This window comes from Leptodactylus fuscus, chromosome 8, assembly GCF_031893055.1.
Source record: "Leptodactylus fuscus isolate aLepFus1 chromosome 8, aLepFus1.hap2, whole genome shotgun sequence".
In the NCBI taxonomy this organism is placed as follows: Eukaryota; Metazoa; Chordata; class Amphibia; order Anura; family Leptodactylidae; genus Leptodactylus; species Leptodactylus fuscus.
This window is the reverse complement of record NC_134272.1, coordinates 69,534,940-69,547,545: the sequence shown is the minus strand read 5'-3', so window position 1 is coordinate 69,547,545 and position 12,606 is coordinate 69,534,940. Positions and strand designations below refer to the sequence as shown.

At 39.2% G+C, this 12,606-nt stretch overlaps 1 protein-coding gene across 1 annotated transcript; it reads right to left on the bottom strand.

The window, feature by feature from the left end:
- Positions 1 to 2,488: 2,488 nt before the first annotated feature.
- Positions 2,489 to 10,909, bottom strand: LOC142216369 (intelectin-1-like). The gene is made up of 8 exons (XM_075284155.1): positions 10,804 to 10,909; positions 9,496 to 9,566; positions 8,457 to 8,624; positions 7,360 to 7,607; positions 6,593 to 6,751; positions 5,871 to 5,991; positions 4,415 to 4,521; positions 2,489 to 2,708 (listed from the first exon to the last, which is right to left on the bottom strand). The coding sequence occupies exons 2-8, from the start codon at positions 9,557 to 9,559 to the stop codon at positions 2,556 to 2,558; spliced, it is 1,020 nt and encodes a 339-aa protein (XP_075140256.1). The 5' UTR covers positions 9,560 to 9,566; positions 10,804 to 10,909; the 3' UTR covers positions 2,489 to 2,555.
- Between the last annotated feature and the right edge of the window lie 1,697 nt (positions 10,910 to 12,606).

Genomic DNA, 12,606 nt, shown 5'->3' with positions numbered 1-12,606 from the left:
TAAAATTACTAAACCAAAAATAACTAAAGAATGTCTTACCAGTCCAGAGCCCTTGCTACCAGAATGTCCAATATCTTCTAAGTCTTCCCTAGTGTAACAACTGCTTTATATCAACATCCAAAGTCCTTACATTAGCAGGTTTAGTCATGAGATCAGGAAATACATTTGCACGTTGCCATGTTTAGTACATTTATACACATCGCCTGCAGGAATGGGTCACATCTGATCTTAGAAAGCTTACATAACAAAATGTATCACAATCTGTTTCCTTATATTTTGGACAATGACAAACAGGATGAGAGTGTGAGGGGACAAATATATCTGTGTAAAGAGAGAGATTAGCATTCCGCCATCTTGTCTGCGTATATTCCATATTGCTCTCACAAATGTCCTCTCCTCTCTCACAGCTACAGTGAGAGACTTTCAGTTGTGCTTTCTTATCATATTTAGGAAAAGGTTGGAATGTTTCTGATTTCTCATGACTGTTACTTAGTTTCTCATGTTTCATATCAAGGCACAGAATGTCCATTAGATATGAGAATAGTCTAAGCTAAGGATCAAGCACAGACCGTCCATCTTAGAGCATTGTGCTAGCAGGATTAGAACTAAAATGGATGACACGGACAACCATGTGTTAACTCATGTATTGTTTATGCACGTATTCATAGTTTGTAAATGCCCATTTTATACTCTTACTATAATAATATATAATAATAAATTTTATTTATATAGCGCCAACATATTCCGCAGCGCTGTACAATTTGTAGGGTTCCAATAGAGACAGAAAGATACATTACAAAGAAAGTCATTTCACACAATGGGACTGAGGGCCCTGCTCGCAAGAGCTTACAATCTATGAGGTAGAGGGGGTGACACAAGAGGTAGCAGGGGTGGCATTGCTTATGCAGAGGTCAGACACTTTTGTAATAGAGGTGACTGTCATTACATAAACATAAGACTTTATGAGCCGTCAACAGTCGTGTCCGTTAACATGTGGATGAAGCTTGGACCTATAAAGTTAGCATGAGATGACATCATATCATGTGGGGTAATGTGGGAGCGGGGACAGAGGAGGGTTAAGGGTTTAAGTTAGAAATTGTGATAGGCCTGTCTGATAAGATGCGTCTTTAGTTTGCATTTGAAACTGTAGAAATTGGGAGTTAATCTGATTGTCCGGGGTAGAGCATTTCAGAGAAGTGGTGCAGCTTGGGAGAAGTCTTGTATACGAGCGTGGGAGGTTCTCTTACCAATAATAATTCATATTTCTATGTGATGTGGTTTTTTTATGCCTAAATTAGCATACAGCAATTATTCCTCTATAAGAGCTAAGTAACATGTAATAAACTTTAGAGCACTTAGATATACATCTGGACATCTGGCTATGTGTCGCTTTGTGTTCTCCCCGTATGGGCAATCATTTTGTTTTTAATTTGGAACCGACAGCATGTGCTCCCAGGGGTGTTCCTCCAGGTAATGGTAAATGTAATGGATTCACGGCTGTTATAGATTTATGTTCTTATACTATATAAACTACTCTTGCCTGCAGGACATTCTCAGCTAATTGCACTTTGCTGATAAAGCTGCTCTGTTATCTCTATGTAAATACACAGATAACACTGCGTCCATTGTGTACAAGCATCTGTATATTATCTGATCTGCATACGTGTTCTGTGTCCTGTTCCGCCAGAGAAAGGAGGGGGGAAGACAAATACACAAAGTTTTAAGCGGATAATGCAGGAAGAGTGCTGAGACACTGCAATGGGAAAACCCTTTAAATCCAAATTGTCAGTTTCCCAATTTTAAACATGCCAGGAAAAAGAAAATCTAATTTGTTGCAAAATTGTCAGAAAATTAAAGCTATGAAGGTAGCTAGAATTCAACAGACTTCTTCTCAAGCAGAGCTGAGGAGGATTGAGCAAGCTAGGCGTCAATCGGCTCTTAGAGCAGCCGAAACGCCGGAGTAGGTGGATCATCAACGTCAACAACACACTCATTATATGGTGTCCCAGCGAGTTGATGAGATGCCAAAACAATCACAGGCACGGTGCAAGGTACAAGTTCAGTGGCAGCCCAGCTTGAGAGCTGCCGAAATGCCGGAGCAGGCTAACCATCGATGGCAGCTGCTGCTTGTAGGAAGAAAAGCTCCTGCCCCAAAGAAGAAGGCCGAGTGAGGCCACACCAGAGCCTGCCTTCTGCCATCTGCATTGAGCCGACTCTCCTTCTGCCAAATTATCCTTATAGGTTGTCTCCTGTTTCAAAGATGGAACCTAGGCGTTTGCTGGAGGATTCAGCAGTTTTTGAATCCTGTGAAAAGGAACCCAACCAAAGATCCCTTCCTGCACAATTTTTATTGACAATAAGTTTCAATATAAGGACCAAACCTTACAAGTGTTTTTATTGGGATGTATCTACTTATATCATTTTACAATGTTACTGAATTACCAAGGAACACACAATGAAGCTGTGAAATATTCAGTAGCTTTATTAATCTCCATTGTATAAAATACAGATGACACCTGATTTCAATGATGATTTATTCATGTTTGACCAAGAATTCATTGATAGAAGATAAGTAGAGATGATTCTAGTAACTCCCTGCTAGAGCTCCATCCGGTATGTGTACCAACACCATTCCAATCCATTGCTGTAAAGTCTCCACATTGCTTGGGGCTGCCTTCATAAAAATATCCACCACCTCCAATACAGGCCTATGATATAAGGAGAGATTTAAGACAACCTCTTATATTACCTATGTATGTTATCTAGGAGAGTATATAACATTCTTAGCTCTAGATAGTAGACAGTGATACTTCCCAACCATGATGTTCTGAAGCATACAGAAGCATTGGCATCCAGTACAACAGATGATATAGGCTGTCCACTATCCCCATGTAGGGTTATGCAGTAAAGTGCACTTTTTGCTAATTGCAAATTAAACTGAAAAAATAAAAATTTTAAGCTTTGGATCTTAGACACTGTGTCAAACGATGACCGATTTTTACACTGATGTAATAGGTCCCATATTATGACCACAAATCCTTCCTCTCGACCTGAAGAAGCCATGTATATATAGATATAGAAAAGTTACCCCAAACTTTTGCATTTAGTTAAACTGCTGAGGCATGATATCCTATCATAGAAGACAATAAAAAAAACTATAAAAAAAAGTCAATAGGAAACGATTTTTCAATGAATTTTCATTGGACTAGTTGTCTTCTGTGATACGATATCACGCTGTAGGAGTTTAACCAATTGAGAAGGTTGAATTAAATCTGCTACATCTGCAAATGGTAACACCTTGATGGTTATTTTAGGTCTCGGGATTGCTATCTCTTGGTGAAGATGGTTGGCACTTCAGGTATTTCCAACAAACTCTCAATCCAACACAGTGGATTAAAAAATGGCCACACAATCAGCTTCATTATTATAGGCGAATTGATTTGTTACAAACTGGATTCGAAACCGCAACCTTTGCGATTTGTCTTTGGTAAACTAAAATGGCAACATGCATTGCACAGTGAAAATACAGAGGAGCCATGTCTGTGACGTTGGTTTGGTTCTGGCACTGACAGACAGCCTCTCAGCCAATAATGAATGGTAAGGGGGGAACTTACAGTGTTGATATCACAAACACAATATACAATTTTAACAGACAGAGCCATTTTGGGATGTATTCTAGGTGAGAGACACTGGTGCTATCATCAACACTGCATGAACCAAAGCTATAGCTCCATTTTTCTACTGGAAAACAACAGTGCAATTAAATTACAGAATAATAGTAGGAGGATAAGTTACATTTAATCAATTGTAGAGAAATCATAGGAGTGGAGGGAGGGAGAATGTTTGCAATGTCCTGTGAGCCCTTGTGAATGCTGCTTTGTGATCAGAGTTCCACATACACTGGACAGTTAACCCATACATTGCTAATAATCTCATTCTGTTAATTCTTTATTACAATAGAAGAACTCTTTTTTTGTAATACAGTCTCAGATTTGCTATTGCACATACTATTTTTTTTAGGGTAATAGTGTTTTTTTTCCATCACATACATGCACAGTTTTTTCTAATGGCAAAAACAAGCCCTTTCTGTATATGTAAAATCCTAGATAACACAAGTCTTTTATTAATATTAATATCAGGAAAATGTTAATGTCCATTGTTCTGATTCTCTGATGGATGAGATCAAAGTTTTCATGGATATTGGATTATATATAGGATAATATAATTTTGATGGTAGCATGTATATTCTCCTCCGAAGCTTCTCTCACTGCCGGCTTTATCCAATTTCGAGTTTTCAACTATGAAAAAGCAGCAATGGCGCTATGTCCTGGAATTAAAGTGAATAATCTTTGTCATTCAGAACATGTAAGTAAGAATATTGCCAATTGGCAATATTGGCAATATTCTTACTTACATGTTCTGAATGACAAAGATTATTCACTTTAATTCCAGGACATAGCGCCATTGCTGCTTTTTCATAGTTGAAAACTCGAAATTGGATAAAGCCGGCAGTGAGAGAAGCTTCGGAGGAGAATATACATGCTACCATCAAAATTATATTATCCTATATATAATCCAATATCCATGAAAACTTTGATCTCATCCATCAGAGAATCAGAACAATGGACATTAACATTTTCCTGATATTAATATTAATAAAAGACTTGTGTTATCTAGGATTTTACATAGGACTGCAATAATGTTTACTATTACTAGGGAAAATGAGACGATGAGAGCAGGTGCCTGGAGATCACATAGGGGAGGATACATATGTACCCAGCTCTATATAAGCCTCAGAATAAGCATTGCAAAAACCTCAACTCAAAGATGCTTTATACAGTGTCTTGCAAAAGTCTTGATACCCCTTGAAATTTTTCACATTTTGTCACTTTACAATCACAAACTTAAAATGTACTTTGAGATTATAAGTGATAACCAACACAAAGTTAAAAACAGGGAGACACCGAGCACACTTTATAGTATAGAGAGTCTATCAAAACTTGGTGGAAATAGCCAGAAATTGAACAATACTAGACCAGATGGCCTCTCACCTGATCAGGTTGTGACACCCATTCACAACCACGTATGAAGCTTATCAACAGGTGGAGGGAGCAGCTAATCTCTTAAACACCGATCAGGCAACCAGGAGAATACAGTATTCAATGAAGCAATGGACGGCGCTCACAGGTTCCTGTGAGCACCGTCCATTGCTTTATTGAATACTGTAACCAACACAAAGTATCAGATAATTGTGAAGTGGAAGGATACAAGGTTAGAAATGATGCATGGTTACAAAATTTTAAATTCAAAAATGTGAAAAGTGTGATGTGCAAAAGTTTTCAGCCCCCCCCCCCCTCCCTTATATTTTACAGAGTCACCCTTCATTGCAATTCCAGCTGCAAGTCTTTTGGGGTCTGTCTCTACCAACTTTTGGGAATCTAGAGACTGAGACTTTGCCCATTCTTCTTTTCAAAATAGCTCAAGCTCAGCCAGATTGGATGGAGACGTCTGTGAACAGCAATTTTCATATCTTGTCACAGATGCTCAATGGGATTTAGGGGTATGAATACATTTGCAAGGCACTGTAGCTTTAGAAAAAAATCTCATGCCATCTACTTATGGCTCTAAATGATGGAACGGCACATATCCACAATTACAATCCCCCGCTGTTTCAGCACCAACAGTGGTCTCTGGTTACATTGCTTGTATTGATGGTATAACTTACCTGTATGTGGCCGTACTTTATTTAGTTTTGGAAAATACCACTATGATTAACCTGACATTATCTAACCCCCACATCATGTCCATCAATATGGTTTAACCAAGTATGAATACATCTTCTCTATTATCACGTAAAGTGACAAACTTACCTCTTGTATTCGGTGCATGCAGACTGAGTGTTTTCTCTGCACTCCCATGATCATAAACTACTGGTACAGCCGGGCCATTGTTAGCGGGACATGAGCCAGTGTTATATATTACTGGGTATTTCTAAAAGAGAAGAGATCATTTAAGCTGGAATGTAATAGAGTGTTTAACCATTGGCTCTCTAGCTCCGAAGACATATTTTTACAAGATATAAAAGGAGTCTGTGAGCACCAAAAACATTATTACTACTGGATAGTTCTCAGACCCATGACCACAGCTATGATTTGTTTGGAGAATGGCTGCTTGACAAAAAGTGCTTTTTCTCCAGCAAAATTCCTTCCTTCCTTCCTTCCTTCCTTCCTTCCTTCCTTTCCCTCCTCACATTCCTTCCTTCTTTCCTCCCTCCCTCCCTTCCTTCCTTCCTTCCTTTCCCTCCTCACATTCCTTCCTTCTTTCCTCCCTCCCTCCCTCCCTTCCTTCCTTCCTTCCTTCCTTCCTTCCTTTCCCTCCTCACATTCCTTCCTTCTTTCCTCCCTCCCTTCCTTCCTTCCTTCCTCCCCTCCCTCCCTCCCTTCCTTCCTTCCTTCCTTCCTTCCCTCCCTTCCTCACCTTCCTTGCCCACCTTCCAGCACACTCTTATTAGGTTGTGTACTGGATATAATGAGTAAGAAAAAATTCTTTGAAGGATTTCTGGTTACTTCATTAAAGGCACTTGGACATTTACCTTATATAGATGGAAGAGATTTCCTCCATTGGTAGTCAGGAAGCCATCTTGGGTGCGATATCTTAGAAGAGCTTTATTCTTCCATAGGTGGAGGGGAGTCTTGTTCGGCACATGCCATAAACCCACATTGGCAGCACAGATATCATAGTAACCTGGATTCTGAATAGATAGTATAAAATATATACCATACCATGCAAATGTTTTAGGCAGGTGTGGAAAGAACGCTGCAAAGTAAGAATACTTTCAAAAACAGAGATGGTAATTTGGTTATACACACAACACAATGTTTTTGACAGCTATAACGGCCTTTGAAAATAGATCTGTTATTGCATTCATTTAGTTCTTTCCTTTTTTGATGGATGAAATTTAATCCGTTTTGCATTTGCTTTTAACTGTGAGTAAAAAATATGGATACATTTCAAGTCTCTTTTTTTTTACCAAAACCTACCGATCTGTTCGTAATGGATGCAAGATGGATGTCAATCCACTTTACATCTCTTAAAAACAGATCCATTACTTTCCATTGGGTCCATGTGTCTGTGAATATGGATAAGGATAGAGCGTGTCAGTTTTTTTTTACATGAATAAACAGACAGAAATCAAATTATATGTGAAGGTTCTGTAGCCTAATAGTGATTTCCTCCTGACCTACATGACTTTAGTAAGAAATCTGAATGAAGCCGTGGTCAGACATGCTCGCTCCTGCACCATTTATACTTCTTATACAACAATATAGTTTTGCAATAGTATAATAAAGTAATAGTTACCTTGTAGTCATCACTGGTAGCCCCATCAGCGAGCCCAAATGTGGCATAATTTGCCCAGTTCCCGTCTCCTTCAGGATTGTTCTCATTGTTCCCTTGTTGACTGGACCAGCGATCCCCGGTTGTGCACTTTCCATTAATATTGTTCTCGTGTATACTTGCCACTAATGTCCAGCCTCCTCCATTGGTTGTCATGTCACAGAAAGTTTGGTAGGAAATTCCATATTCCGTTGTTAAAGTATAAATGCCATCTGTTTCCATAGAAATATGTAGGATTTACTGCAAAAATTATAATATCATAGTATGGGCAATTTCAGCTTCAGAGTTAGGCAGATATATGAGATCAATCCAGATTACCTTATAATAGGACGGTCTGAACTTGGTCTGAATCTGAAATTAATATCTACAGTTTTACCTAAAAACGCTACCAAGAAGAAAGAATGATATCGAAATGTCCAAAACCAACTTCTCCCAACTGTGCAGGAACAATCTGGTGATGAATAATGCTGAAATGCATGATGGGGACCAGGCTACAAGGCAAAAGTGATAAACCTTGTGGCCCGGTAAACAAACATGGAAATTTTGGGCCCATAGCCAGGAATCTCATCAGATCTCCAACCCATTGAGACCATTGTACCATAATTTTAAGACATAGTTTTTCACAATTTGGCAAATCTCTGACCATCTTTGCTTCTGAGAGACTCTGCCTCTCTAATATGCTCTTTTTATACACAGTCATGTGACAGTTATGTTGTTACTTTGATGAATTTATATCCTAACAAGATAGATAGATAAATAGATAGAAAGATGGATATTAGATAGATAGATAGATAGATAGATAGATAGGAGATAGATAGATAGATAGATAGATAGATAGATAGATAGATAGAAGATAGATAGATAGATATGAGATAATAAGATAGATATGAGATAGATAGATAGATAGATAGATAGATAGATAGATAGATAGATAGATAGGAGATAGATAGATAGATAGATAGATAGAAGATAGATAGATAGATATGAGATAGATAGATAGATAGATAGATAGATAGATAGATAGATAGATAGATAGATAGATACTAGACTTCTGGGCTCACCTTTGGCATTATTGTCAGACTGGCTGATTTCCTTGCAGCTCCGGTACTTGGGGTGGTTGTTATTAGTAAAGTAGAATGGATATTTATTTACTTCGCTTTCTTCTTCTTTATCCCAGCATGCCAAGAGATTTAGAATATTTTGCTTCTTCTGAAGATGGGAAATTTTATCTGATAAAATATGACATACAATCTTGTTACTGAGAGATTTTAATTTACTGCTACATTGTTGGGATAGGAAATTCTTATTTTTGCTTATTAATCTTTTCCTATGTGTTATAATTAAAGGCTAGCTGTTTCTTATACTTTATTTTCTATTGTATAGGGAGGTTTACTGAATATTGTTATAACGAATATTATTGACCATTGTACTTTCTTTTAGCAATGTACAATGCATGCTCCTTTATTCAGTTTAATGGAGACCCCCCAAAAAAGCCAAATTCTTACACTTACCATGTTTCCCTAAAACGTCTTGGGGGACGTCGTATGACAACCGGCAGTCATGCCGGCACTTCTTTAGTTGTAGGTAGTGTAGGGGTGGGGGGTGGGGGGAAGGTATCCTACTTACCTTCCCCATCTTCGTAGCAGCACTGGTGCTGCTGCTTGTCCTAGCAGTGGCAGCTGAACGCTAATGTGAACCTAGCATAAGACAGGTGGAAAGTTGAGATGAGTGAGTACTATTTGAAACGGCCGTTTCAAATAGTATGCACCCATAGGAATGAATGGAAGTGGCTTTGCCGGCGGCCGGCCACTTAACCCTTTGCGTGCTGGCTGCATCCATTCATTCCTATGGGTGCGTTCTATTCGAAACAGGAGTTTCAAATAGTACTCGCTCATCTCTAATGGAAAGGTAAAACCTAAATAATGGCTACTGATATCTCACCTATGGTAGGAGCATGTTATAATTGTTGTGTCTGTCATCTCTATTAACAACTATGTCAACACCCGATTAAACAGCAAATATAGTCATTTTCTCACATTCAGCTGAATACAGGCAAAAGCTTCACCTGGAATCATTACCATAGGGTTTATATTCACTCACCGCAAGAATCAGAATGACCCGTAGTAAATATGAGAGCCAACAGGAAAAAACGGCAGACCAGCATCTTCCTCCTGTAGTCGAGTGAAAGGTAACGGTTAAAGATGTCAAATGTGAAATTTGTTCCTTTAAATAACAAATAATTTCAAAAAAATTCCATCTGCTCCAGAATCAGCAGCTATTAAATCAGGTAAGAACTGGACTTGTTGGAGGCGGTGAAAGGTCCTCTTTAATATTAACTTGTATTAAGGTCCATAGGAGCAGAGCTGCGGTAACCTGGCTTGACCACTATGCAGTATACAGAACTTTCATCTACTTCTTGCTCACACACATCCCATAGGATAATATGAAACCAATCAAAGTGATTATGACACAAAGCTGGAAGATATTCTTAGTGAAAGAAGACCTGCCATCTTATTATTATAAGTTTATTGACGTATTGACAATTGGGTGTTACCAGTTGGGTTGGGACTGTGTCCCCTCAAAGTTTAACACTGTTCAATGAGTCGTGACAAGCCCAGACCGTATTGGGGCACACCCAAACAGTGACAGGGGATATCGTATCACCGCATTGTCAATTTATTCCCCCTGACCCCTGAGTTTCCCTGCTTTGTTAGAGTCATTTCACCCCATACTCCAATGAGAAGCCTGTGAATGGTGGATGATCAAGGAACAAGAATACAGAAAGGACAGAAGTGGATTTTAGCTCAGGATTTCACAAAAAAGAACTAAAATCCACTAATAGAGTACATAGCTGCCAGAAAACCAAAAGTTGTTTGAAAATTTAGGTTCTCTTAGGCTAAGGCCCCATGCAGCAAATCGCTGCAAAATAATGCCGCGGAAAAGATTGAAGAGGAAACGACATGCTGCTATTTCCGCTGCAGAATTTTATCTGCAATGTGTGGATGGAATTAGTCACATTACTGCCAATTCCCCATTTCCGCCAGGACTACCGATTTGCACAGTTTGAGAGCCTTCACACGGAGTTTACTCTCCGCTCATTCTGAACGTAAACTTGGCGTTAAAACAGATCCCATTGATTTCTATGGGTGCCAGCATACGCGCACTACCCATTGAAATCAATGGGAGGCTTTTTTACCTATTGCTTTCAATGTGATACGCGCGTATGCCGACACCCATAGAAATCAATGGGATCTGTTTTAACGCCGCTCATTCTGAACAGGGTTACGTTCAGAATGAGCGGAGCGTAAACTCCCTTTGTGTTTGTTATTGCAGCTCGATCCAATTCCCTGAGACGCAATATAAATTACACATAAATGATAAGTAATAGCTGAATACAGAATGTCTTACCAGTCCAGAGACCTTTTTACCAGAATGACTAATATCTTCTCAGTCCTTCCTAGTGAAACAACTGCTTTATATTGATATCTAAAGTCCTTACGCTAGCAGATTTAGCCATGAGGTCAGGAGACACATTTCATATGTTGTCATAGTTAGTCCATATACACATCACCTGCAGGAATGTGCTGTTACTAATGTATCACCATCTGTTTCCTTGTATTCTGGATACTGACAAACAGGATGCCAGTCATGTTACATTGATACGGGGTGGTGATCTGTATTGTGCAATAAAAGAATCTATAATATTATCTAGAGTTATTATAAAATATTACAAAACTGAGTCAATGTGAAGAGTTTACTTGCTCTAGTACAGATGTTGTCATTGTCTGATCTGAAGATAAAGAGAACAGTCCAAGTTGCAGGCTTGGTGTATGCTATAGTGGGAGACACTGTATAATGGCCATCTACAACCTCCATGGTGGCCACCATGAAGACTCGGTCACAGCTCCTCTTTGCAGAGTTTTTTCATCCAGACATCTGTGGCTACCTATTTTTCACCAACTCTCTACATAAATTCCTTATCAGTAGTGACCTGGATGTAATAGTTTCTTCTATGTAAAATGGAATCCCACAGCAATAGTTACCCCAATAGTAATAGTGCTATGTGTGCCCCTACATAAGACACCCAAACTAGTACCCTCTGCAAAAATTAGAATAGCCTAACCCCATTCCCACAACCAGCACCTAGTGCTCATTCTTGCCTGTGATGTAAGTGGTTGGGCGATGCCATGTAGTGACATTATCATGGCTCTTAAGTCCAGTGTGTGGTTATAGTGTCTCCTAGGAACAGGCCTAGAGTATCCTGTGGCAGGAATTGGCAGTTCAGGCAGCCAATGGCTTTGGGTTTTGCCATAGTCATAAAATACAAGATATACTAAATTCATGACAAGGAATTTCAGGGGTATTAAAAATGTATGTTGTGTTTATGCACTATGTAACCCAACATCATACACAACACCAAGACTAAACATGGACACCTGAAATGGACACCTTAAGTTAAGATCATGTTACCATCTTCCGGGGTGTTTTTTAGGAAAGTAATTTATTCTACACATATTCATTCCCTTGTTGGAATGAATTATACTTTCTATGTGTGAATGTAATGATTAGGGATGGGCAAACCTGTCAAGATGTGAGCCCTGACAGTGTTATACACTATGTTTTATAGATAGGTTCCTAGGAGCCCTGACAGTGTTATACACTATGTTTTATAGATAGGTTCCTAGGAGCCCTGACAGTGTTATACACTATGTTTTATAGATAGGTTCCTAGGAGCCCTGACAGTGTTCTACACTATGTTTTATAGATAGGTTCCCAGGAGCCCTGACAGTGTTCTACACTATGTTTTATAGATAGGTTCCTAGGAGTCCTGACAGTGTTCTACACTATGTTTTATAGATAGGTTCCCAGGAGCCCTGACAGTGTTCTACACTATGTTTTATAGATCGTTTCCTAGGAGTCCTGACAGTATTCTACACTATGTTTTATAGATAGGATCCTAGGAGCCCTGACAGTGTTCTTTTACTTTTGGTAGAGTTGGAAGGGACCTCAAGGGCCATCGGGTCCAACCCCCTGCGAGTGCAGGTTTTCCTAAATCATCCCAGCTATATGTTTATCCAGATTCCGCTTGAAGATTTCCATTGATGGAGCGCCCACCACCTCCCGTGGCAGCCTATTCCACTCTCTCACTACCCTCACTGTCAGAAAGTTTTTCCTAATGTCTAATCTGTATCTCTTTCCCTTTAGTTTCAT

Bases quoted from the DNA above. Each gene is read 5' to 3' on its own strand.
- LOC142216369 (XM_075284155.1), bottom strand. From the start codon at position 9,559: ATGCTGGTCTGCCGTTTTTTCCTGTTGGCTCTCATATTTACTACGGGT. The intron at 8,625-9,495 runs GTGAGTGAATAT...ATATTTTATCAG, and splicing joins GGGTCATTCTGATTCTTGCG to ATAAAATTTCCCATCTTCAG. The intron at 6,752-7,359 runs GTAACTATTACT...CTATCTATTCAG, and splicing joins CTACCAGTGATGACTACAAG to AATCCAGGTTACTATGATAT.